The sequence below is a fragment of the Polypterus senegalus genome, chromosome 11 (assembly GCF_016835505.1).
Source record: "Polypterus senegalus isolate Bchr_013 chromosome 11, ASM1683550v1, whole genome shotgun sequence".
NCBI lineage: Eukaryota > Metazoa > Chordata > Cladistia > Polypteriformes > Polypteridae > Polypterus > Polypterus senegalus.
Window position 1 is genome coordinate 19,247,675 of NC_053164.1, and position 27,264 is coordinate 19,274,938.

General features: G+C 37.0%; 1 protein-coding gene across 1 annotated transcript in view; it reads left to right on the plus strand.

Annotated features, from left to right (window-relative positions):
- si:ch211-11n16.2 (zinc finger FYVE domain-containing protein 1) overlaps nucleotides 1-27,264 on the plus strand; it is a 76,273-nt gene that overhangs the window by 22,941 nt on the left and 26,068 nt on the right. Inside the window, exons 3-6 of the mRNA XM_039768122.1 lie at nucleotides 5,870-6,087; nucleotides 6,324-6,430; nucleotides 10,489-10,597; nucleotides 19,368-19,465. Coding sequence (XP_039624056.1) covers nucleotides 5,870-6,087; nucleotides 6,324-6,430; nucleotides 10,489-10,597; nucleotides 19,368-19,465 — 532 coding nt within the window. The remainder of the gene's footprint in view (nucleotides 1-5,869; nucleotides 6,088-6,323; nucleotides 6,431-10,488; nucleotides 10,598-19,367; nucleotides 19,466-27,264) is intronic.

A 27,264-nucleotide genomic window follows, 5' to 3' on the forward strand; every position in this document is an offset into this window, starting at 1 on the left:
TGAAATTATCTCTCTGAAAAAGTCACGTTTTGTCCCAGGCTAAAACGTCTCGTCTCATCTCGTCTAGATTTTTTTTTTTTTTACACACTTCAATGGCTGAATCAATGGCATTGTGAAACTGCAACATCCAAAGCATTTCGGGATCCCAATCGTCTATCATCGCCTGCAGTTGCTTGGCCGTTCTCACAACTACTACCAGCCATTCAAGTGATAGGCCTTCATCTTCTTCCTTCCCTGGTCCCTCTTCTTCTTCTTCCTCCTCCTCCTCACTTGCAGACTTCGTGAGTTTAATTAAATCCTCGTCTGTTAGAGGATCTGAGTGTTTATCGATGAGGTCATTAACGTCATCTTGAATTATGTCATGAAGCCTTCTCCTCCTAGCCAGCTTGACTGCCTTGTCCACTGTTGAATCATGACGTTTGTCAGGAGAAGAACCCTTTGTAGTTTTGGACACATTCTGGCCACAAATTTTTCTAACAGGCATTTAAAGTTTCCTTCTTCATCTCCCTCAGCGCACTTTGGAAATTTTGGAGACACGTTGCTATCGTATACTGACGCCAGTACGCTTTTTGTATGTGTTGTGCATGTACAGAGCCTTGAATGCACGTATGATGCCTTGATCTATAGGCTGAATCTGCGATGTTATGTTTGGCGGGAGGAATTCTACCTGCACACCTTCATAGAATAAATCCAACGTGTGGCCTCCTGCGTTGTCCATCGGCAACAGCACCTTGAAATCGAGGCTAAGTTCGGCGAGGTACACTTTCCCTGCTGGAATGAAGCATTGGTGGAACCAGTCAGCAGTGAGGGATTTTGTAATCTAAGCCTTTGAGTTATGCATCCAATAAACTCAGATGGCTGTATGACAAAAGAGCTCAGATTAATGTGGTTCTTCAGTACTTTTAAACAATAGCAAAGGCTCAGCAGGAACCTGCTTGAACATTTTAGTATAATATTAATAAATACCTGTCGGATTCTAAAATGCTTGGACTGCTCCTGCGATGTCCGCGTAGTGCTTTCCTTCCTGAAGCATATCCAAGAGTTTTACCTTCTCCTGTGTGGTCAAGGTCTTCCTCTGGCGCTTAGGCTCACTACTACCAGAAGGCTTACAAGATGCAGGATGCTTGGGAGCCATTGTAGGACTTAATACAAAACGAAAAGCTCACAAAAAGTTTGCTCACAACAATAGGATCACAAGCAAGGTACGCGATACACGATTTTTCAGGGACCCACGCTTGCTGTTCTTGCGAGATTACACCACGTTAGCAGCAGCCAATCAGAGCCCAAGAGAATGAAAATCCCACTCTGATTGGTTGAGTCGCCTCTTTCAGCCAATAACAGGCCTTGTACGAAATCATCTGGGTACTGTAACATGAAACTCTTTGTCTACCGTAGTGACTGCTGAAAACAGTATGCTTTGTTATGAATTGGCTGCAAAGTGCACTACAGGTAGGATGTACTTATTGAATTTGTGCGATAGCTGAACCACAATAGAGCGGGGGATTACTGTACCCCAAAACCTTTAAAAATGCTTTGATTTCATTGAAATTTGGTGATGCTGTAGAAAAAAATAAAATTAGTGTTTTTTATTTGACATTAATAATGTTTTAGCGAGTCTGACATTCTAACGTACCACTTGCCTCACTTCAACACAGCAAAATGGGGCATGCCAGTGTATGCAAATGAAGGCTGTCTACACAAGCAAAATGAAAGGGGGAAAATTCAGCAAAGCTCAAAGAAGACATGTTTATCAAGGGCATGCCAGGCACTGTGTCTGTGAGCATAGTCAATTGTGCGCAACCCATCCAATAGGAAAGGTATTTAATATGTATTACCACCACCGCCTTAATTTTATCTTCAACCTTTTATAAGTACTGACAGGGGGACTACAATTCCCATCAGCCAGTGCACTGCACCAGACAATTTCTTCAGTGCTCACAAAGTTTAAATAAAAGTATCAATAAGGCAGCATGTTGTCAAAGGTAGAAACTGCTGGTTTTTTTCCCTCAACCACTTTGGGAAATCGATTTCATTGTCTTGCTGGGTTACACGGTTTCCCTTAGAACAGTATTTCTCAACCATTATTACCTCGGGATCCAGTTTAAACCTTTCAGGTTCCTTGACGACCCACAGACTACATTTGAAGAGCGGGGTGGTGGGGAAGGGGTTTCTGTCTTCGTGAATAAAGTGTGATTAATTTGAAGTTTAAAAAAGAGAAAGAAAAAATGCAAATTAACCAACAGAGCCAATTAACAAAATTAAGAGCAATTTTATCCTATAGCTGATGGTGAGTGATGCTGTTCTTCAGAATATGGTAAGAAGAGAACAGGACTGTGCTTTTGAGCAAGTAAAAGTAATTAGTAACATTTAGTGTTTTTTGTTGGTAGACATTTATTCAAATCCAATTTGTGTTAAGGCAGTACTAATTTTAGGCGTTGATGCTAACAGAGAGTCGAGTTTTTAGCAGATTTGAGCTTTGAATGCCACTTTAATAAGGTGTTTTGCTGCAATCTCTTTCACACCACCACCAAGGACTATATGTAGCATATTCAACAGCAAGCAGCTCAAGTGAGCCAACAACAGTAGCTCCTGGTTAAAAAACCAAAAAATAATAACACACACACACAGATATTGTATACAGAAAAGTAGCTAGGTAACCCAGCTAGTATAGTACTGTATATAGGGCTGTCCAATTATCCGTAAATTTAAGGACTGGATATTCATATTAGAAATAAGTATATATTTATACAGTATGCATTTTAAAGTAGTTTAACTTTTACTACATGTTCATTTTTTATTTTATTTTTTTACACATATCCTATTATTTTTACTTTTTTCTGTTTTTACTTATCTTTGTTTGTGAAGCAATGAACTGCTTATGACTCCATTGCCTAAAACACGCACATCAAGGCTCAAACAATGTGACACTTAAATATAGCCAATCATAAAAATGGGATTCTTTATGTTCACAAAGTATCGTGATAAAAGAGATAGTAGAACAAGGAGCACTTCATAGTATTTTAATAAACATTAAAGAGTCTCAAGTGAAACAAACTGTGATTAACCAGGCTGTGTTTCTTTTCTGCTCCTAGAGTTTAGAGGATGTAGTGTGACTGCCTCTCTTTTATGTAAATTGAGATATCATTAGTCAGTTTGTGTGGTTTTATTAAGCCAATGTAATGTTTTTTAGCTTATTAGGATGACAACTAAATTTAGACTAAAGCACACAGAACACACTTCTGAATGGTATGGTAGTGAGTATGATGGTGTCTTTAATTATAAATTAGTTCTGCATATACTGTGCGGTAAGTCCAGTTTCGTTACTAATTCTACATTAATAAACAGGCATAAGCAATAGCAAAATCTGATAGCTAAAACCACTGAACAAAGGCTGTTTAACTGGAATTGTCAAGTTCATTTTTTTTTTCAAAAGCTGCCTTAAAGTTTGGACAAATATAGAAAAGGAGGGAAAGATTTGGAAAAATAAAACATCAGGTGAGTGACATTTGAATGAATGTGACTTAAATAACACTTAAGAAGAATAATATTTATCAAATAATGTCTCCTCAATATCCTGATGTAAACGTAAATCTCACAACAGCAAGTATCTGTAACTTGACAGAGTGGTATTTGTGATAAACCGGGTGTTAAAAGTGTTTTGCTACAAAAAAGTAAATGAAAACATCTTGCCTTGTCTTGGAATTCAGTAATTCATGTGACAGTTATAGTAATTATAATTATATACTAATTTATGAAGTTTTATTTTTGTTACTGATTTTAAACATTATTTTGTATTATTGAAGGGAAACTGTCAATGAATAAATGTAGCATGTGCACATGTTAAGATAAAGCAGGTAGTCCAATGGCGATCACATCTTTCTTTATAAATCCTATGCTGGCGTCCCCCTCTTCATTGTTAAAACTGACAGGAAAATTACCCCGTCTGTCACTCGTGAAACACAAGCAATGAATCATTAAGAAATGTATCGTTTGATCATAAAAATAACATTTCACTCTGAAATGTGTATACAAATTCATTATACCTATATCTACTGAAGCCATCAGAATTTTTATTTTTGCAATGATATATTATTTGGCCATTCTGCTAACTCCTAATTATATCACTTTTTTTCTTAGTGAATTAAATCAATCATCCAAAGGATTCCTTTCCATATAGTAAAGCAGCAGTAGTTTTTGTGAGGTTTAAGGTTTATGCTCATGCTTTTAAGGTTTATTTCAGTAATGATCAGTGCTGTTTGGAATAAGAATCGTATCAGCAATACTGAAAAAGAAAATTGCCACTAATAGCTTGTTTTAAGCACTGTCAAATATAACTTGAGCAAAGGATCCAAAACATGACTTGAACTTTGACCCTGCAGAGTCAGCCATAACACAAAACTCCCTCTTTGTTAGACATTTATGTCGTACCGTCTTTTTTTTCTTAAAGTATATACACTGTAATGTTGAATACTTCATGGCAAATATGTCTAGATAGATAACATACAATATAATTCAGATTGCAAGCTAAAACATTTATGCAGCTTGAACATTAAACAGACAAAATATTTTGATTGCCCCTGTGCCAACTGGCGAGGTGCCATCCTGTCTGGCCCTTAGGCAATGATGGATATTTATCTAATATGTCTTTTAACAAGAAACAAATTTATTTAGTTAGGTCTATAAAAGGGTATCTGTTTTTGTTGTTGTAGTTCTTTTGTGTATTTCCTCTCTCATATTGCCTAATTCATAAATTAATTATCTAGAGTAGTATTATTTTTCACAATGTAGTCTTTCTTTTACATGTCTAAATATTTTGTGGTGGATTTTGTTCCTTTAGAAATCAACTTAAGTCAACCTAGCGTCATAAGAGTTTTCACATCAGTATGATAATTTCCATTAAATAAATAAGGTGGTTGATGTTCGCTGGACAGTTGATTCATATTTTACTTCTTTTACAGAAACGTTCCTATCATCTGTTGTATAACTAAGCTGTTTTTTAATAACTTGCATTTTTACTTCGTTTTTGTAATTGAAATTAAAAATTGGTATCATTTGTAGGTAGTTTGTTGGACTTTAGGACTTGCAATATTTAGACTTCTTAACGGTGGTTTGATGCCAAGATTTGCTCTGCTGTTTCACAACTCTAGACACCTAGGTTCTGGTTTTTGAGTTAGTTAATGTCTATGTATCCTGCCTGAAGAAGTGGCCCGAGTTGCCTCGAAAGCTTGCATATTGTAATCTATTTAGTTAGCCAATAAAAGGTGTCATTTTGCTTGACTTCTCATTATAGTAATTTCAAATTATAAATTGGTCATGTGTGAGTAAGTCTGAGTGAATCTGAGAGTGAGCTGTACTGCATTCTGGCGCCCAGTTTAACGATAGATGTTTACTTCTACCTGATATTTCATAGACTTCAGTCATATGAAACACTTCAATTGGAAAGGGTAGGTCAGTGAATAAATAAATTACTGTACATGTTTTTATTTTTACTTCACAGCCTGCAGTAGGCAGTGACATGAAAGGATAGCCTACTGACTACATCTACAGCCTAAATGTTGCAAAATAGTGCACTAGTTTGTAGGTTTAATCCTTACTAATATAATCCATGAGCAAGTTGCTTAGCCTTCTTGTGCTACAGTCTTGAAAGATTTAAATAGTCGTACCTTTGGAGATGTCAATTGGAAAGTCGTTTAATAAAGAAAGCGTATTATGCTTATTTTGAACATATTGGTGTCTGTCAGTTATTATTTAGGTTGTATAGTTTTTTTCCATCAGTTGGGGTTTGGTTTATAGAGTCTTGATGTAAAGTTTACTGTAACATTCTCAATTTAGTAATATACAACTATCTCTTGTTTTCTTTTTGTTCTAGAGAGTGACAGCCCCGGCCAAGCAGACATCCTACTGCAGAAACGCTTCCATGATCTTGGTCTAACGACTGAGGCATTTAACTCGGTGCAGTATGTAGGTGTGCAGACTATTATACCACCAACAGACTACTCAGGGCTTCATGCTGCCATCCAATACCAAGTAAAGAACACAACCACTCGCTCGCCTAGACATCCTTCCATTGTTTTCAGTGCATTGAAGGTAGGTGACACACATTCTTCAGGAATTAAGTACGTGACACTACTGTTAAACCAAGACGCTTTTATATTCTAGTTATGAGCTGTTGCTGATCCTTTGTAAACTGTTCATAATGTTGAGTATTCAAAATGCTGCAGAGCTGAGACTTAAAAAAAAAAACAATTGTGAATGGCACATATTACACATTATTTTGTAGCTACATTTTGATAAAGCAGTACATAATATTTATCTTCTTTCAGGCACTTAGCGAGCGATTTTGTGGGGAAATACCAGATGAGCGACTGAACCTGTATTCTTTCTTTCCTGATGAGTATTTCACATGCTCATGTGTCTGTCTTAGCTGTGGGTGAGTATGGAATCCTATGAAGTAGCAGCTCAGTTTCTTTTGGTTTTGATATTTTTATATCCTAAAACTACTTACCGTTTGGAGGATACCCATTATTGGCAGATAGTTTAGTAAACATTTGTGTAGGTGCAGGAGTATAGGTTTTCCAAAGCAGAAGAAATATGCAAAAAGACAAGGACTAAGACTACACATTTCATTTTTTTGCGGCTGTGTCCTGCTCATGTTTCTCCTTTATTCTTCCTCTACTTCCATTAAAACATAGTTCCATCAAAATGAAAAGACATTTGCATCTGAAATATATTAAAAAAATAGAATATTTGGTATCCTCTCCATACATACAGTTTTCATTGATGATTTGTTTTTGGTGGTTCAATGTTATTTCAACACAGGCAATTTGCATTTCTACTGTCAGTAGATACTACTGTATAAATAAGTGATGTTGCAAAATCTTATGTTAAACACTTAGCTGTAAAGTGAACAGAAAAGGGTTATTAAGCAAACATGTAATGAGAAGTTCAAGGTTTATGTTTATTTGATGAAATATAGTGACCAATTTCTCATAAAATGCTGGAAGGTTTGTTGCCAATAAAGAATAAAAGAAAAACTAGATAATTTCTCAATGCATGTCTTTCTGTTGTCTGGTAACAAAGGTAATAGTTTAGCCACTCTTTATAGTTTGGGGTAAATTCACTCTAAATATTACGAAATGAAATAAAAGGCATAGGTTTGGGAGAGAGTTGGTCTTTAATGGATGGCTAAATTAAAACTTCTCTGTCATGTGTAGATGTTAACATCTTGGCTAGGGTATAAGGTCACATCACTACAGACATGGTTGAAAAGTCTTGTGATGTAGTGTGTGTTGGAAAACAGTGGCCAGGCCATGTGCACAACTCATTAATTTTCAAGTACAATGAGTCCTATAATGCACTCATTTAATTAATCAAAGTCTAACTAGCACATCTTGTCAGCAGTGCAGCTATATATTGAAGTGGAGCTCTAAATCTTTTTTTTCCTTCTGTTTTCTTGAACATGTTAGTTAAGTTGTGCTCTGAGATACTGTGTACTAGAGAATGGATTCTTGGGCACTGCTCTGTTTTCTTAAATAATTAAGTTACAAATTGATGAATGTTTTTATTAATCATTGTCCTGTACTAGCATACCCTTCAGTGATATTAGGTGAAAGAATTTGAATTACAACCTTGATTAACAAGGCAGGTTAAATAATGGGAAGCACTTTGGACCAAGTGAATGTAGTAGTGAAGGAGAGAATGAAGACAAAATTAAAGGCCATTTTGAACAGTGCTGCACATCCTCTCTGTGGCACCCAAACACTGAGGACTTTCAACCAAAGAATCATTCAGCAGGAGCGTGTTAAGAAACGCTACTGAGGCCCCTTTATACCATTGACAATATGCCTTTATAATGCCTCACCGTGACTGCTTTAACAAAGTCTGAAGTTTTCTTTTGTTTTGGTAATTTGAAGGGAGGTATTGTTGTTTGTTATAAAATGTATTTATTAGGCTTCTGTTAAATTCTAAATTTCACCCTAGAGACAAATTAGGCAACAACAACATTTATTTATATAGCACATTTTCATACAAACAATGTAGCTTAAAGTGCTTTACATGATGAAGAAAAGAGAAATAAAAGACAAAGTAAGAATTAGAATAAGAGTAAGGTCCGATGGCCAGGGAGGACAGAAAAAACAAAAAAAAACTCCAGACGGCTGGAGAGAAAAAATAAAATCTGCAGGGGTTCCAGGCCACGAGACCACCCAGGCCCCTCTTGGCATTCTGCCTAACATAAATGAAACAGTCCTCTTTGTATTTAGGGTTCTCTTGGAAGGACTTGATGATGATGGTCATGCAGACTTCTGGCTTTTAATCTATTAAAAATACAGTTTACAAATTTATTTTTTTAGCATACATGAATGCTTTAGGTTTTGTTAAATTGCATGATAGCTTTCAATTTTGTATGTAGTTTACAAAATAGTATTTTTCCATGGCTTTTTCACTTTATGGTAGTTGCCACAAAGGTTAAAAACTGCATATACAGTGGGATGCAAAAGTTTGGGCAACCTTGTTAATAGTCATTATTTTCCAGTATAAATCGTTGGTTGTTACGATAAAAAATGTCAGTTAAATATATCATATAGGAGACACACACAGTGATATTTGAGAAGTGAAATGAAGTTTATTGGATTTAGTGTGCAATAATTGTTCAAACAAAATCAGGCAGGTGCATAAATTTGGGCACCACAAAAAAGAAATGAAATCAATATTTAGTAGATCCGCCTTTTGCAGAAATTACAGCCTCTAAACGCTTCCTGTAGGTTCCAATGAGAGTCTGGATTGTGCTTGAAGGTATTTTGGACCATTCCTCTTTACAAAAGATCTCTAATTCATTCAGGTTTGATGGCTTCCGAGCATGGACAGCTCTCTTTAACTCACACCACAGATTTTCAATTCTATTCAGGTCTGGGGACTGAGATGGCCATTCCAGAACGTTGTATTTGTTCCTCTGTATGAATGCCTTAGTGGATTTTGAGCAGTGTTTCGGGTCGTTGTCTTGTTGAAAGATCCAGCCCCGGCGCAGCTTCAGCTTTGTCACTGATTCCTGGACATTGGTCTCCAGAATCTGCTGATACTGAGTGGAATCCATGCGTCCCTCAACTTTGACAAGATTCCCAGTCCCTGCACTGGCCACACAGCCCCACAGCATGATGGAACCACCACCATATTTTACTGGAGGTAGCAGGTTTTTTCTTGGAATGCTGTGTTCTTTTTCCTCCATGCATAACACCCCTTGTTATGCCCAAATAACTCAATTTTAGTTTCATCAGTCCACAGCACCTTATTCCAAAATGAAGCTGGCTTGTCCAAATGTGCTTGAGCAGACCTCAAGCGGCTCTGTTTGGGCTTCCTCTGCATCACTCTGCATTACAGCATCTCCTTGTGTAAAGTGCGCCGAATGGTTGAACGATGCACAGTGACTCCATCTGCTGCAAGATGATGATGTAGGTCTTTGGTGCTGGTCTGTGGGTTGATTCTGACTGTTCTCACCATTCGTCGCTTCTGTCTATTCGAAATCTTTCTTGGTCTGCCACTTCGAGCCTTAACTTGAACTGAGCCTGTGGTCTTCCATTCCCTCAATATGTTCCTAACTATGGAAACAGACAGCTTCAATCTCTGGGACAGCTTTCTGTATCCTTCCCCTAAACCATGATGGTGAACAATCTTTGTCTTCAGGTCATTTGAGAGTTGTTTTGTGACCCCAATGTTGCTACTCTTCAGAGAAAATTAAAGGAGGAGGGAAACTTACAATTGACCCCCTTAAATACTCGGATTCACCTGTGTATGTAGGTCAGGGGTCACTGAGCTTACCAAGCCAATTTGAGTTCCAATAATTAGTTCTAAAAGTTTTGGAATCAATAAAATGACAACGGTGCCTAAATTTATGCGCCTGTCTGATTTTGTTTGAACAATTATTGCACATTTTCTGTAAATCCAATAAACTTCATTTCACTTCTCAAATATCACTGTGTGTGTCTCCTATATGATATATTTAACTGACATGTTTTATTGTAACAACCAATGATTTATACAGGAAAATAATGACTATTAACAAGGTTGCCCAAACTTTTGCATCCCACTGTATAAAGTGTGTAAAAGCAGTTAAATAAATTATACCATTCAACACTTTAGGTCATCTCTTGAATCTGACTTTTTGGAATGTTTTCATTCAGATTAGTCAGGTCCTCTTTTTACAAGCAGATCTCTATTACTTAATTTTGCTTGAGACATTCTTCACCCTCTTCTGTTGTTTCTTGCCTTACCCTCTTTTTCCCCAAATGTAACAGCTGGAAATCTGAAATTATTTTTCACAGTGGCCTAAAATTCATCCTGTCGTGCCTGAATGTGTTTTTCTAGTTTCCTTGAAAAACAGCCTAAAAAGATACTTTTTTGTTGCTTGAAAAGTTTTTCAGTAAATGAAAGTAAAATATATACAAGATGTTTTTTGTCTTTTATTCCATGGCTGCCCCATCAATGTTGATACAGAGTTCGCTGCAAGAATGGCATGAATCATCTCAAAGATCACATTCCTCATGTAGCGGATGGCTTGTGCCAGTACACACACCAATTTAACAACAAGGTGCTCATCTGTAAGGTAAGAGTGATGTAGGTTGCCTTTTTTAAAAACATTTTTCAAAAGACTTCAGATAAAATAGAATTTTTAGTCATACAGTGGACATTTATGCTAGAACTAATAAAGAATTACATATTTTTATAAGTAAAATCTTAAAAATAGCACTGAGACATTGCCTACTGACATTATCTCACACATTATAGATAGGGCTGTGAAATATGGGAGGAAAAACTTATCACGATAAATTTTTTCATATTCGCCGATATCGATGTATATCACAATATAAATCAAATCCGTATTTCTGACAAGCTTAAAGGGCCCTTTTTACTCATAAGTGAGAAGTGAAGATATCATAAGATTAATTTTGGTTTAAATATTATTTATTTTCTGTCAGAAGTTGACATGACAAATGTACTATAGAACATTATACAACTGTATTTCAAATAAATAAAATAGGTGTGTATAATAAATTAAAATCTTAATTCTGACCAGTCAAAAGCTACAGGTATTACAGGAGAACACAAATAAAATGCGTAACTAAATTCTATTGTCAAATCCAAATAAAATAAATAAGTAATACAAAATAAAAAAGTCTAAATTCTGACCAGTCAAAAGCTGTCAAGTTTTACAGGAGAACAAATTAATTTATCGGTCAACTTCAAATAAAATAAAATAAAAACAGAAAATACTGTATATACTCACGTATAAGTCGGGTCTTCAATCCCGAACAATCGATCATAAAATCAGACCCCAACTTATACGCTCGTTCAAAAATGCAACACTTAATACTTTTAATTTTTGCCTCTTCCAATCTCGCACCAGTTTCTCAGGTGCATCAAATTTTGTTGCAGCAGTGCAGTTACTAAATTCTTTCGCTACTTCAACGATGTTTAATTTAAAACCAGCTTCATAATTTCTTCTGATCGAACGCTCCATCATAGATAAGGGATGCTCTTACGATAAAGGTGTATGAGGGTGTGACATACAAAAAACATAAATCGGTGAAAACATCGCTTCGGAGTAGTTCGGGTATTACCGTGTGGTTATGTATGCACAATAGAGAGAGAGGTTAGGAGCACCTGCTGATACAGCGCATTGCTGCACCCACATAGAAAAAAAAGGCTGTGTGCTCCATGGTGACTCTCTCAGGTGAGTGTTAGTATATCATAATCTCCTGGACCAATAATGTGAGTTTTCCGCATTTTACTTATACGACCGAAATTATAAAATACTGGAAATTATATGGTAAAATCAAGCCCTGACTTATCCATGGGAGAACTTATCTGCGAGTATATATGGTAAATTCTTTCGTCAGTTCCAAATAAATAAACAAAATCTCAATTAAAATCTACCTCTACTGTATCCTTTCCTTTGTATGGATTCAAACTGTTTTAAAGGATTGGAAAACAAACCCACAAATAGACAAAAACATTCTGTATATATCCTCAGTACAAATTCTCTGTTCAACAGCTTTCAAATGTAAACAAACATAAACAAAATTGACATTCACTCAATTGTGTTCAGCTTATGCTCTAAGGCAAAAAATACATAAGAAATCCCCATTAGTGCAGCACTTGCTTGGGTCTGGGACTGTAAAGTCTTGCATTGTGTGTGCTCTAATGTATGGCACTGCTTCAGATGGTACAAAAGATTAGTGGTATTACTTGTCTTTGTGAGAACATGGTTTCAATACAATTTACAGTGCACTCTATTCTGCTTCTTGTCAGACTTTCAATAGCCAAAATATCTCCATACTACCAAATTCCTCGGACCCTTCTTTTCAAGATGTCCTCCTTTTTTGAGCCTTGGGCTGTGTCTGTTGGGGTGTCTTTTTTTCGAGTTTTCGTTAATATTTTCTGTCGTCATTTTCTCTTTTATCTTGCTCCCAGTCCTAACGTACTGGTGTTTACAGCTGCTGTTGTCCAAACAATAGCACATGTGCTGCCTCTCCTCCGCTCACTGATGTGTGCGTCATACTATCCTGATGTGGCTGTAACTCTACTACAACCACGTGATTGGTTTGACACAGTGCTATTCTCATTATCGTTGGCTTTCCGTATTGTCTGTCAAAATATGGATGGAATGGGTTCTATTGACTTGTATCGACCATGTCTTACATCTCTCTATTATAAAAAAAAAAAAATCTTGGAAGGAGACAATACATGATTTACTCGGAGACACTTTAATGTCCCGCTAGACAAAGCAGTGAGGCAACAGGACAGCCTCTGTACAGGCTTTGAAATGATTGATGCGCAGTGCAACAAGCAGAACACTCCTTAGCATGAGTTCATCTCCCCTCTTCACAATGCGAGCAGCAGAGACGCAAAGTAGCTGGCGCATAGCATGCCTCTGGGTTAGGGGGTGAGCGAGCGAAGCAAGCAGGGGGCAAAGCCCCCTAGTTTCTATTTAAGAAAAAGTTATTTTGCAATAATTTTGTTTATCGTTTTATCACCCAGCCCTGATTATAGAGCATAGAGGAATATTATATCTCCGTAATAAGCCCCCTTCTGTTATTCTTCTATAGGCAACGCCTCCATGAACAAAGAGCTACTTAAGTGGTCTATGAATGACCTTACATACCCAATTTAAATGCAGTAGTGTTATGATTTTCATAATAAAAATGCTATTGCTGTATTTAAATCTCTCTGTGCATCCAGTTTAAAAACAATGTAAAAAGAGACCCCTACTGAAAGCTACAGAGAGTCTTAGTCCACTTATTTAGTAAAGAATATTTAAAAGTGAAAATGCAGTAGACTGCTTTTATTCCAAAATCATTTTACTAAACTTGGAAGAATGCCCGAATGAACATTTATAGAGAAAGTATCATTCAAAAACACATGAATTTGGTAATTGATACACATTGAATTGCTGACTGGAATGAAGCTTCATCATGTGGTGAGCAGCATAATGTAGATCAACTACCAGTATAATATGCTGCACAGAGACTTAGGTTTACTTTGTAAATTTCCTCCTTTGTTTGAGCAATACAATGGCGGAGTAGTAGTGCTACTGCCTTGCAAAAAGGAGACCCGGGTTCAAGTCCCAGTTGTTCTTTGCATGGAGTTTACATGTTCTTCCCAAGGGTTTTGTCAAAGAGCTATGATTTCCTCCCACAGTCCAAAGACGTGCAAAGTAGGTGGGCAGGCATTGGTAAACTGGTCCCTGATGAGTGTGTTATTTCATCCAGTGACTGGCTGGCTCTTTGTACAGTGATTGTTTTTGCCTTCTGCCTGATGCCTTTCTGGGATAGGTGGAACCTTACCAACAATATTGCTCTGGAATGAAAATGAATGGATGGATGTTTATGATTACAAATAACTTTATATCAGCTGTTACATACACTTTGCTTATAGCACATCAGAATTGCAACTAAAATATGTGAATGATTTAAAGATTTTGGTTGCTAAAAATGTATCTTAGAATGTAGTGCAATTATATTTTGTTAATTTACTTAACTATTTACTGAATAGAATTCCTAAAATGAGAATACCTATGTACAAACAGAGAAAATGTAAATACTACATACTGAGGACACTTCTTCTTGTCAGTGAATCCTCATTTCAGTAATGTGTTTGTGTGTGTGAAGGTAACAATACCTGTTTCAACACCATATCACTTTAAATAACTGCAGTAAATCAAAATTAGTACATATTAAATGGCCTTTTTCTTTTGGTAGTTCTTGGGCTAATTTAAAGCTGCCTTGAAGAACTACAGTATCTCCACTATTACTGTCACGTGAAAGGTCTTGCTCTCCTTGGCTCACTTTCTAGAGAGCTTTAAGCTGTGTCCTAGAAATGGATTGAGAAACAGTAATGACAGAATTACTTGTTGAAACATCACCAGCTCATCTACCTAAGTTAACAAGTATACTCTCCTTCTTTTAGTAGATCTATTATTTATCACTGCCAGTTTACTTTTGGGAGTGTGTGATGTTTTAGAAACTTTGTGTTCATATTTACTCTTAGTAAAAAAGTAGTTTTGCTGATGCTTAAATACTGTTATTTTTATGTATGATAGAACGAAGGCTTGACAAGTTGATGCAAAATAAAATTAGGTTGGTGATAATATGCATAAAGTGTCTGCTGTACCATCTGATGAATGTTTATTTGACTAATTGGCTATAGTTGGCAGAGGATTTGATGATGATACATAATGTTGTTCCTTTGGAAAGACAACCTAGATTTAGAAACGAAATCCTGTTTGGTTTTTTTTATTTATTTTTTTAACATATTTAAGACTTTTCACACCCTAAGTTAGAGTTCAGCATTATGCAACTGGCAAGAAATGAATGACTATGAACATGCACTAGCAGTGAGCATACTGATTTTCATAGCATGTCAAATTAAAACTGTATCCTGCAGATTAATTGACTTTATTTGCCTTTTCTCTAGAAAAGCAGAGTACCTATCAATAATTTAACTGTTAAATTAAAGGATGCTTGCTAACTGCTAATTAAAGGTTTGATATAAATAGAATTTTCATTTGCTCGCATCTTTAGAGATAGATGGGATGCTGCATTTTAGCTGTTAGTTTAGCTAAGTCTTTAACTGCAATAAAGGATTTCCATTAAAAACTAATAAACAATAGGATTTTTAGAGTGAGTTCCTGCATTTCATTGAATATGAGTTCACACACATTCATTTACACTGACAGCACTTTAAAATGACAGACATTGGGTGAGATCTGTTTGAATTTTTTTTAGTGACCTGCTTATGTTCAAATTTCACCTTAGATAAGTAAACATAATTTACATCTGAATGTGCAGCAAAAATAAAACTAAATATGCAGAAATAAAGGGAGAGCAAGCATACCAATTTACATATTGTCTACAAGAAAATAAAAACTCCATTTTAGCTACGATTTGCACAGTAAACATTATGACTATGCAAGGCTCTGTTATTGGTTGCCTTTGGCCACCATTTAAAAAAAAAAAAAAACTGGCAACTAGATTTGGGCCCCTGATTACAAGAATGTCAAACACTTTAGTGATGCTTTGTTATGTTTTTTTTTATTTTGGCAATAGCCAGTTTTTGCACATTTTGCATAATCGGCAGATCAGGTTATAACTTGCTGTACTAGTCCATTTTACTATTAGAATAAAAATGAAGCTGCACTTCCTGGCATTCTATTATGCATGTAAAACAAGTTAAATAACAGTGTAATGGCCTTGTTTGTGATTCAGCAGTACACACAACGGGAGTATTAAAAGACTCATTTAACTTAGTGAGACAAACGTGAAGGTCTAAAAAAACAGCTGAATGTAAATGGGTGAAGGGAGACACAGTTCTGATGTGTTAAATGATACCACTTCACATTCAAAAGTTGTAAACTAGCAGCAAGTGGACATAAAATTGCATAGTATGTTAATTACTCCAAATAGGAGCTATTAAAAATGACAACCATATTTTCGGCTTCTGCAACCAGAAGTTGATGCCTGGTTACTAAGTCTGGTAACCACTTTTAAAAGTCAGTGTGGAGCCCCGCTATGTATAGATTTTTTTATGTTGAAATAGCTTTAGTAGTACTACTGTAGTAATTATACCTGAAACCACAACTCCTTTCCAGCTGTGCCAAAAAGAAATCTTGACTAAAAATATATTTGAACCATTAATCCAAAATTCAGTCTCTCTGTAGATGAAATTCTGCTCAAATTTTAGGCACCAAATTCCACACACCAGTGTTATATTGATAGATAAATCTGTATTGTCAAATATTACAAGATGAGTTAAATATTTTTAGTTAAATTATTGTTTCATGGCATATACTCATTTGCCCTAGAATCTTGTGGTGTTAAGTGAAGCATAATTTTTAAATAAAAAACTGCATTTGGCAGAGCAGCTTATAATGTGAGTTAAAGGGGCATGAGAAGAAACATGGAACAAACCTCCGCATTTCAGAGTTATATGTACAGTATTAAAATAAATTATCAAGTATTAATTTTTTTTATCACAGAGTTTGTGGAACTACTTTTCCTAGGGAAAGGATATATGCTTAGTTTCTGTTCACCACTACAGGAGTGGTAGAAGGTTTCATGAAAATAACAGCCAGTGTAAAGGAAGCTGTGGTACAAACCAGAGGCCCTGGAGTAAAGCATTATGAAGTTCAGCAGTCTTTTGTAGCTCTTTAGTACAATACTGCATTTCACCTTAAAAGACATGAAAATGCATATGCCTAGGTTGTGTAGTGGAAAATCTTTATGTAACAGTTTTGTTTAATAAGCGTTTGAGTTATATTGCCATTTGTCTAACCATTCACTATATGTCCTAATACCGGATGATCTAATATCCCATATATGGACCTATTTGTAATAAAGAAACACATTATCAGGTATATGCTAAATATTCTTTCATATACTCCATAAACCCTTTGCCTGACTCTGGACTGATTTGTAATACAAGAGTAATCTTGTATTGGTGTGCTCTAAAGGTATCTTTGTTTAATATGAATAGACTTTAAATATTCATGAAGTGTAAAGAATCCTTATATAGAAGTTGAACCTGGACCGAGAGATTTTTCCCTTTTAGAAGTAAAAAAAATAAAATGATAAAACTACTTATGTATAGTTTATAGTTTCTGTCTTTAAAGTTATAGCTTGTAGCAGTAGGGTTGGAGCTGCACACATCACTGCTAAGGAATGTGCCACAGCTGCTGGCAAGATTAATAAATAGACTTAATTCTTATGAAAGTTGTCCATTTGTTCCTTTCTGCTTTGATGAGTTCTTCCTATTTCATATCAGAAAAATGCCTCGAAAACACTATAAAAGATGAGGGCTGGAATTCCATAAATGGCAGCCTCGTGTGGCACAAATGGGCTTATCACTGAATTCTTTTAAGCTTTCCGGCAGTGGTAGCTATAAATCCTATCATTAGGAGCAAAGACTGCCATAAATCCTATCATCAGAAGCAAAGACTTTCTTTCTCAATAGGCATCATTTTACATTTTTCACATCTGTACCAGCAATCTTTGGTTGTTCTAAGCCTCACCATATTGCTACAGGCTACCAATTCTCCATTCTGTCTCCAGTTCTGTCTCATTTTCTTCATTTCTTTTTTCTTTTGATACTCCTTACTGATAGATTCTGGTTCGTGCAGGTCAGATTCAGCAGTGAGGTTAAACATTTTTTTATCTTTATAGTTTGATATATTGATGGTATAAAGTAAAAGCTTGTTTGTGTAAAGCTTTAGAAAAATTAAATTTAGACCAGGAATAAAGTATAGCCTGAGTTTCTGAATAGCTATCAAACTACAATTGCAACTGCTGCTTTTGTGATTATAGCTATTAGTAACTCAACCCAGGAGAGGGGGCATGTTTAAGAGAAGAAAGTGAAATGAGCACTTAATTCAGACTTTTTTGAAAATAGTGGAATTTCATAAAAATAATTATATTTTTGCTAAAACTGTGTGTACACGCAATTGTCTGATAACTGTGGTATGTTTTGACTTGAATTCGTACTTAGGATTATTGTCAGATTCGATAAGTTTTATGTCTTCTTTTTTAAATAATAATTCTTCACTTAATGCAAAGTCTGAGAGCAAATGAATGTATGCCATGATTGTGCGGGGAAAAAAACTAACTTAATACTGAACTTATCCTTTAACATGTACAGTCGTGCACTGCTATATTTAAATATTCGTTATCTGCACTAGGTGTATGACTAACAGAGTAATTAATTGTTTGCATTATTTAAATTCAAGGAATAGTATTCACTTAACCGTAGCCATACAGTTCTACTATTGGTATCTTATTAATCAGTACTAAAGTAATGGCAAAAATTAATTTCAACATTTTTTTTACATCATAAACTAATAAACTGGCACACAGTGTGTTAATATAATAGCCTGTATAACCTGCATCGATAAAGTAGCTCAATTATTAAAATAAAACCTATTCCACTTTCTTTAAAAAAAAGACACAACATGATAATGAGACATACTCTGCATGGCTGTTGTATGAACTGTATTAAAGTACGCTAGTAGTGTGGAGTCCTCAGAATAAGTAACATCATAAATGCTTCTACTTTTAATTATATACTCATCAACTGCTTTTCATAGCTGATAACATATCTAGACAGTTGTCTAGCATACTATATAATCACAAATTTGGGAATGCCATGAGGATGTGTTATCTATTCTCTTCTTTCCCACTTCCATACTAATGATTTGTCAATCCATCTGTCAAAATGTACTCTTAATTAAATTTTCTGGTGATGAAGTGCTGGTTGGTCTCCTCGCTGACAGTGGCAATCCTTGTAACATGTATGACAAGGAAATTATGTCTGCCTGTGTCCAGATGGCACACAGACAGTTCATTAGCTCCAAACACAAAGACCACCAGGGAAAGGATTATTGATGGCAGAGGAAAAAAAAACACTGCACTGAACCTGTCGTCATTAAAAATGACACCCTGGAAGCAGCGCACATATCTTTTCATGATCATTGTAGATAAATTATCCCAGAGCTCCAATACTGCCAGAACATTTACATCAAAAATGTACATCAAAGATGATACCTTTTTAAAATGTAGTTTTTTAATGATTAAGGTCAGTGTTTTCATAGATTCCGCTTTTTTTTAGTGCTAAGGAAATGCACTTAAATTTCAAAACAGAAACAGCATATTTTTCACTCAGTGAATAAAACGCATATCATTTTTATCAGTAAATTGAGACTTCACATCCTGTTAGCAATGAGTTCCTCCTTTGGCCTTGTCATTGGCAATATTCCATATGTTCAGGTATTTCAAAGAGTGCAATGACCTCTTTCATTCCAGTGAGCGTCTCTCCCTTTTTACCAGAAATGCTACGAAGGAGGAAGGGAGATGATAGTGATTCCAAAAACATCAGCCGCAAGTGACAACCCCTGGATTGGATTAGCAAAGTATGCCTGGTCTGGGTGAGTAAGATACTATCAATACATTTTTTTAACTTGGTTCTTCATTTGCTCAGTGTCCAGTTTTCAAAATAAGTCCAGAACAAGCTGACTTTAATTCAGTTCCATTTATTCTGGTTTACCATTCTTCATCGAATATAGGCTCAGAGTACTTGTACAAATCTACAAGCAAAATGCATTAACAGCAAATTGGTAGCTATCACATTTGCACACGTGAACATGTGATAAGTGGTACATGGTGTTGGGCAATTTTTAAATAAGTTATCACATCCTGGGAATTGTGGGTTACAATAGAGCACAGGTGTGTTTGATTGAGGTGCTTGGCTGATCGCACATACATGTGTGAGCATCAGTCAGGTGCCTCATTCACACATCAGAGGTGGCAGCGTATCACACTACGTCAATCAGGAGAGCCTGCACAGGAAAAGAAAGGACATCAAACAGATGGAGAAAGAAATGGAGAGAGACCACAATATGAGACAGAGGTTAAAGGAAAGAATGGTGGAAATGGCAGGAGGTAGAAAAGCCAGTGTTGTGATGTAGGATTTTGCATATAACTTGATAAATGTTTTGTATGTCTTTATTTATAATTTAGGCAAACCAAGTGGTGAGAGGTATTCATGTTTGCCTTCCCCATCCCCCTTTTTACGACTGTCTCTTTGTAATTTTATGACAGGATTTGGGGGGATGTGTCTTAAACCAGTTTGATCTCCCACACAAAGCCAGGTTAGCTTAACATATGGTCTTGGGGGGGTTGAGGTGTTAATGTACTATTTCTCTCATTGGTCTGAGATATGGCTGTTTGGAATTGGCTTGTCTCAGAGGCCTTCAAGTACCATGATGTCCTATTGGTTCTAGGAATTGGAGAGAACATCTATAAATGTACTTGCTCAACCACAATCTCTCTCTCTGACTGACTGACATATGATGAAGAAGCATCTCTCTGACTGACCCACATATGAAGAAGCATCTCTCTTGCTAACCTGTGATGATGAAGACATTACATTGAAGAGCACAGCTCAGCAGCCATGTTGAACAGACATGTGGCTGAAAGCTGAGCACCAACGATGCCTTAACTAGAGACATTTTAAGTAACTGCAAGTCTGTGTGCCACCTGAATTACACATCACCATTTTATCAGGTTGTATGGTTGCCAATATTCAAATGTACTTTGCATTTTGTTATTATTTATGAATATTATCAGTAATACATTATTTTATGTGTAACTTAACTCCTGCTTGTCTTTTTACTACATCTAATTGCCTGAGGTTATAGATATAGAAGGGAAGGTGGGGAGAAGTTATATACAGTGGTAAGTCTGTGAGATTAGGTATTCTAAGGCTACATATTAATAATACAATAGGGGACAGTAGAGCAATATATATATTACTCTACCAAGATAAAACAATTGGCGTAGTCGGCAGGATTTTGGGGTAACCAAGTTTTGCACCCTGTTTGCAATACTGTTTTGATGTATGTGTTTGTTTATGTATGTGAATTTTAGGGCACCCAGTGTACAAATGCGGTGGAAGTAAAACATTGTTTGGTTGCTGAATGGAATATAACCAACAAAGTGTAGAGACTTCATGTGTGTCACAAGGACACCCGCATGTTTGTTAGTGCTGGTGGTAGTGAGTCCCTAATTAAAGTGCTAGGGAGTGGTGAAAGATGCATGCGTCATTCATACGGCATTTAAGTGGTTAAAGTGCTAGGGAGTGATGGGACATGCATTCGTCATTCATACGGTACTTATTCGTTTAGAATCTTTGTGTATGTATGTGTATGTTTGCTTACAGGGGCAAAAGTAGGCCAACCCATAACGAATTTGTCAAATTGTATTAGAGTGAATTGTAGACTTAGAAATGCCTAAGTTCATTTTAAAGTCAGCCATCTTCCAGTGGAGTGGCAGAGGCAAGCAGGCTAAAGCTAGGAAACCTGTAGTTCAGGTAGAGAAAGCAGAAGCTGAGCTGAGTGTGCCACAAAATGGAAGGGGGCTGGAAGGATTAAAAGCAAGAAAACAGAGATCAGGTTTAAAGAAGACAGCTGCTGTTATAAGAGGTTTACTAGCTTGTATTTTGGTAATAAGGAAGATCATGATAAGGAAGAAAATAGCAAAGTGAATGAAAGTGAAAGTTATGGAATGTTGAGTGAGAGTTTTGAAAGATGTAACAGTTGGTGTGATAATTGTGAAGTGTTAGCATGTAGAACATCCACTGCTAAAGTAGAAAGCAGTGAAAGAAGTGGAAAAAAGAGAAAACCACCCATGGTGAAAGTTAGGGCAACAGTAACCAGATCAGACTGGAACCCTAAAACATGGGTGGGTGACTTACATGAGACAGATGTGTGCTCAGATAAAGAGTGGGAATGTGAGTGTGAGGAAAAGGAGAGAGATGAAAGGAAGGGAAAACAGCAAGGGTGTTTTCTTCCTTTATTCTCCACTGCACCACAATCTCCAAGTAATTCTGAGGCCTGTCCAGTATTTAAAGAGCATGCTACACTGATAGATATTTCACCACTGTTAGGAAAGGTAACCAGTGCTGCATTGAAATTTGATTTAGGACAAAGAGATCAGATAGAAGGCAGAGGAGCTGGTGAGTGTGAATGGCAATTGTTGACTAGAGGGCATGAACTGGATATTGGCTTAAGGATACTGAGTAAAGAAAGTGTGGAATTAAAACAAGAACAATGGAAATGAAAGGAATTCAAGTGCTTGTGTGTGAAAGGTCTGAATGTGCTAGTGCAAGAATGGCTGAGTTGGAAAGAAAGTGCACCAGTTTAGGAGTTGGTTTGAATGATCAGGACAAGCCAAAGAACAAAGGATTGGGGATGGTGCAGCAGGAAGTTTTACAAGCTCAGGCAGGAAGCCAGGAATGCACAGGGGTGTGAAGGTCCTAACAGCTGTGCTAGGGCCAGCAGTAATTAAAAAGCACACACACTTAGGTTCAGTAATTCGAAACCTGACTGACCAGTTGTTCAAAAAGACAGCCTATGACTCTCCATGCAATAAAATGGAGAAAAGTGAGCTGGTCTTTAGTAAAGAACACAGGTCAGTTTTAGCAGAAATGCTGGATTTAGAACTTGGGTTCTGGAGAGGCTTCAGTCCACACTTTCAGGTAGTAGTTACCATACAATAAAAAAAGGACACACAGGCAATGAAAAAAAAATAGAAGGGTAGTGCAGGAAGACAGGAAAGGAAAACAGTTATTTCTGTTTCAATTTTCTGGCCTTTTGCAATAGTGCTACTTCTATTGTAAGGTTTTATGGACTTTGGTTTGGTGCAGGTAATAAATAGTGAAGGCAATTAGCAGAGTAAAATCCATGCAGGAGATCGGGTTACCATTGGCACATTGGAGTGGTGTGGCACTAGTGCCAAGCTGTTCCAATGAATGCCTGGAAGCAAAGTTTGAGTTTTGGCACCAGGTCGACAACCAAGAAAATGAGATGGACAGAAACTGCTTTGTCACCTTCCATTTTGCAGACCTGCCTACATAGCAGAATGAAGAAAAGAAAGAGGAAAAGACGACAAAGACAAAAGCAAAGACAAAGACATGAAGAAGAACTGAAGAGACATCAAGAAAAGCCACTTACTAGGGTTTAAGTGAGTAACAAGTCCACAAGTCATGCAATAATAAGGACTAGTCACAATAGCTATAGTTTAAAAGGAAAGGTTTGTTCATTACTGCAGCAAATTTATATTCCAAGGGGTGGAAACTGAACAAACCAGTTAGGAATGCCAAAATAAGGGGATTCATTTTGGGCTCATAAAGTATACATTCTGGGTATTAATTAATTAAGAGGGATAATTAATATAAGAAAAGGTATACTGAGCAAATTGGTGAACTTTTCAGGAAAGCAGGTGCAGCTGGTACATTTGCAAGACATATGGGCTCCGATGTTTAGGTATAGTCTAATTGGGAAAATATGGAAGCCCTGCTGAGATTGTCGGCTATGGTGCAGGCACAGGACCAGTGGGCCAATTCTGAACCGAGGTGTTTAGCACAATGAGTATGCATATGGTGAGCAAACAACTCTAGGGGTGGCCTACGGGGGGAATGATGAGAGTTGCATAGCTTTGATGTCTCATGGTGGTGATGCCAGCCTATACTGGTAAAGGCTGATGGCAGTCAAGAGTTGCACCATGGGTAGGAAAGCACAAGAGGCAACTAAGTCAACCCCAAATGTGTGCAGAGGGGCCACAAATGTTGGTTTGTGAACAGTTTATGCAGTGGCACATGGCTGTCACTTGGGCAGAAGTGGTTGTACTGGCACCTGTGGCATGTTACCTTTCAAATTTTGATGTTAATTGTACAGTTGCATATGCTTAGATAGTTTGGGACAGGGGTCTAATTAGCAGTTAGACAGAGAACAAGTACAGATTAAAAATTCACACAATAGACTCAATTGTAGTGGGCTAGTTTAGTGGAAGGTGTGGACTTGTCTCATTTTGAACCACCAGATCTGATGACATATGGAGACTGCAGAAAGAGTTGACGCAAGCTGGAGCAGATACAAGTCATCGGGAGCGCTTCCAAGTTCTTCAGATTGTCTTTGAAATAAAGAAGATATGTAATGGACAAATGGTCACGGACAACTTTTAACACTGGGAGAGCAAATACTGCAAATCAATGCACAAGTTATGCATCAGACTCTTGAAACAATTTAAAGACATTGTGTATAAAGACACTGTACAAAACATTCATCGGGTGGAGTGTTGTGATGTAGGATTTTGCATATAACTTGATAAATGTTTTGTATGTCTTTATTTATAATTTAGGCAAACCAAGTGGTGAGAGGTATTCATGTTTGCCTTCCCCCATCCCCCTTTTTACGACTGTCTCTTTGTAATTTTATGACAGGATTTGGGGGGATGTGTCTTAAACCAGTTTGATCCCCCACACAAAGCCAGGTTAGCTTAATATATGGTCTTGGGGGGGTTGAGGTGTTAAATGTACTATTTCTCCCATTGGTCTGAGGTATGGCTGTTTGGAATTGGCTTGTCTCAGAGGCCTTCAAGTACCATGATGTCCTATTGGTTCTAGGAATTGGAGAGAACATCTATAAATGTACTTGCTCAACCACATTCTCTCTCTCTGACTGACTGACATATGATGAAGAAGCATCTCTCTGACCCACATATGAAGAAGCATCTCTCTTGCTAACCTGTGATGATGAAGACACACATTGAAGAGCACAGCTCAGCAGCCATATTGAACAGACATGTGGCTGAAAGCTGAGCACCAACGATGCCTTAACTAGAGACATTTTAAGTAACTGCAAGTCTGTGTGCCACCTGAATTACACATCACCATTTTATCAGGTTGTATGGTTGCCAATATTCAAATGTACTTTGCATTTTGTTATTATTTATGAATATTATCAGTAATACATTATTTTATGTGTAACTTAACTCCTGCTTGTCTTTTACTACATCTAATTGCCTGAGGTTATAGATATAGAAGGGAAGGTGGGGATAAGTTATATACAGTGGTAAGTCTGTGAGATTAGGTATTCTAAGGCTACATATTAATAATACAATAGGGGACAGTAGAGCAATATATATATTACTCTACCAAGATAAAACAATAAATGTATTATCGTGGTATTTCCCTCTACTTGCCCTTTTACCTGTTTCCTCAAGGGTAAGTGTTCTCGTCAAGTTCGTTATCGGGTTGGTCTACTGTTGCACTTTAAGATGAACACACACACACACACAGATAAACACACACACAGACCCTAACCACAACAGTGCTCCATGAATGACACACACACGCTGATTAACCCTTAGCACTTTAAACCACACAAGTGCTATAGGAATAACAGCCTGTCATTCAGCACTTCAAGAGACTTACTTATTTTCGGCACGAACAACAATACGATGTTTTAGTGATATCTCAGACCTAAATATTACTTTTGGTCTACAAGAATACATTTAAACATACAAAGACTCAGCACTCTTGACTATAGGCCATTCATCAGCCAAGAATACCTTCTTTATCGTATTGTCCTTCTGTTGAGTATAGCGCTCTTCACTCTCAGCCATATAAACCTCGCAGCACAGAAATAATGGCAAAAATCCGGCTGTCACCAGGTGCTCAAAGAAATCTAACTTATTACTTCAATCACTCTAGACATTAAGACAAAGCATTGAAAGTTAAAAGCAGCATGGTATTTATTACAAGAATAATAATAATACCACAAGAACAAAGAATACTAGAAAATAGGTAGTGATAGGAAAGTCTGAATATATATAGTCTTTAGAAAAAGCTTACGAAAAAGTTACAGATGACAAGGATGAATGTCCCAGGGAGGCGTTTGATTTAGCAGTCGGTGTTCATGATGCCTTTCTGACGACCAGGGCCGTCTTCGTCCTTCCTCTTCTTCTTTCTTCTTCTCCCTTTGCTTCTCTTTCTTCTCCCTTTGCTTCTCTCCTCTTCTTTCCAAACCAAGGCATATTTATTATGAAATGTCAAGCCTTGGTTTCACAACACATGCACCTGATTGGCTGGCTGTCCAAATGATTGATGAATTAATTCACTGTCTGTTTTCCCACACAACAAAACCTTTGATGTACTTTGAGGTAGCACTCCCAGGCTATAAACTAAACTTTGTTGTTCCAGATGTCCATCCATAAAATGTTCAATAGCCTGAGGTACCACCTCAGCATCCTTTCCCGGGCTATAAAACCAAATTAGCACGAAGCTATGAACAAGTGTTATAAAAGTAAGGTGTAAGGGAAGAAAACCTGCTTTAATTTGTTAATTTCATCTGTTGTCTTGTCTTGAACAAAATATAATGGAAACCAAAATGTACAGATTTTATACACCATAACACTCCACCCCTATTTTGGTCAGACAAACTAAAGATGAACTGTGAGTCCTTCAAACCCTTGGCCGTCCGGGTTGGTAGTGTGTTCCCACGCCCTTCCAGTCGCCTCCTACTGCCCAAGTACTCAGTCCCTCAAGCAGATTTGGCTCACCAAGGACATTTGAAATACTTCACAGCTCCTACAATTAGCAGAAAAAGAAAAATTTCATCAGCAGATGCAGTTCTTACACTAGGATCCCATCAGATATACCCCAAAATTTGCCATTGTCATTTCATAATGATTCCATAAGATGACTCTGAATCTTTGGCTAGTTGACTCTAGTAATTCCTGTGTTCTGTTACTTCTGCAGCTCTTGTCTTTATTTCTTCAAATGCCAAAGATGCTGTATGCAAGATGGAAGCTGGATTGCCTAAATCTTAAACAACTATTCTAAGTTCAAGTGGTTTGCCAATTCTAAATTAGTGTCTGCCACATTACTGTGTTTCACCTAAACAATGGTAACTATTTACTCCACCCCTGGACCCCTAAACACAAGTCCATCTATCTAAGCTACAATTCTATACAAACAACAGAAATGTTTTTTATAATGTCTTTGCATCTAATAACTAAATACTTGGTCTTAGGAAGGAACACGTTTCCTCAGATGAGGCCTTCATCTCAACTATCAAATAAACCAAAGTAATTTCCCCTGCTCAATTTATTCAATCAGTAGAGATCCGACTGCCACCAATTCTGGCCAGAATAAATGGGACATCCTGTATGGGGCATCAAGTGTCTTTCCATCCAACAGATCACCACTGGAAGATGCACCCAACAGGTGGACACCCTCTCCTGTTCCCTCCTTGAGCACTAAAAATATTTTTGGCTTATTCCACTACTTGGTGTTCATATGAAATGCCTCCTTCAACTCTTAGTGTCCTTCTCTAATGTGATCACTTTCCCATTCAAAACTAAAAATTAACTATGACCTCCTGCA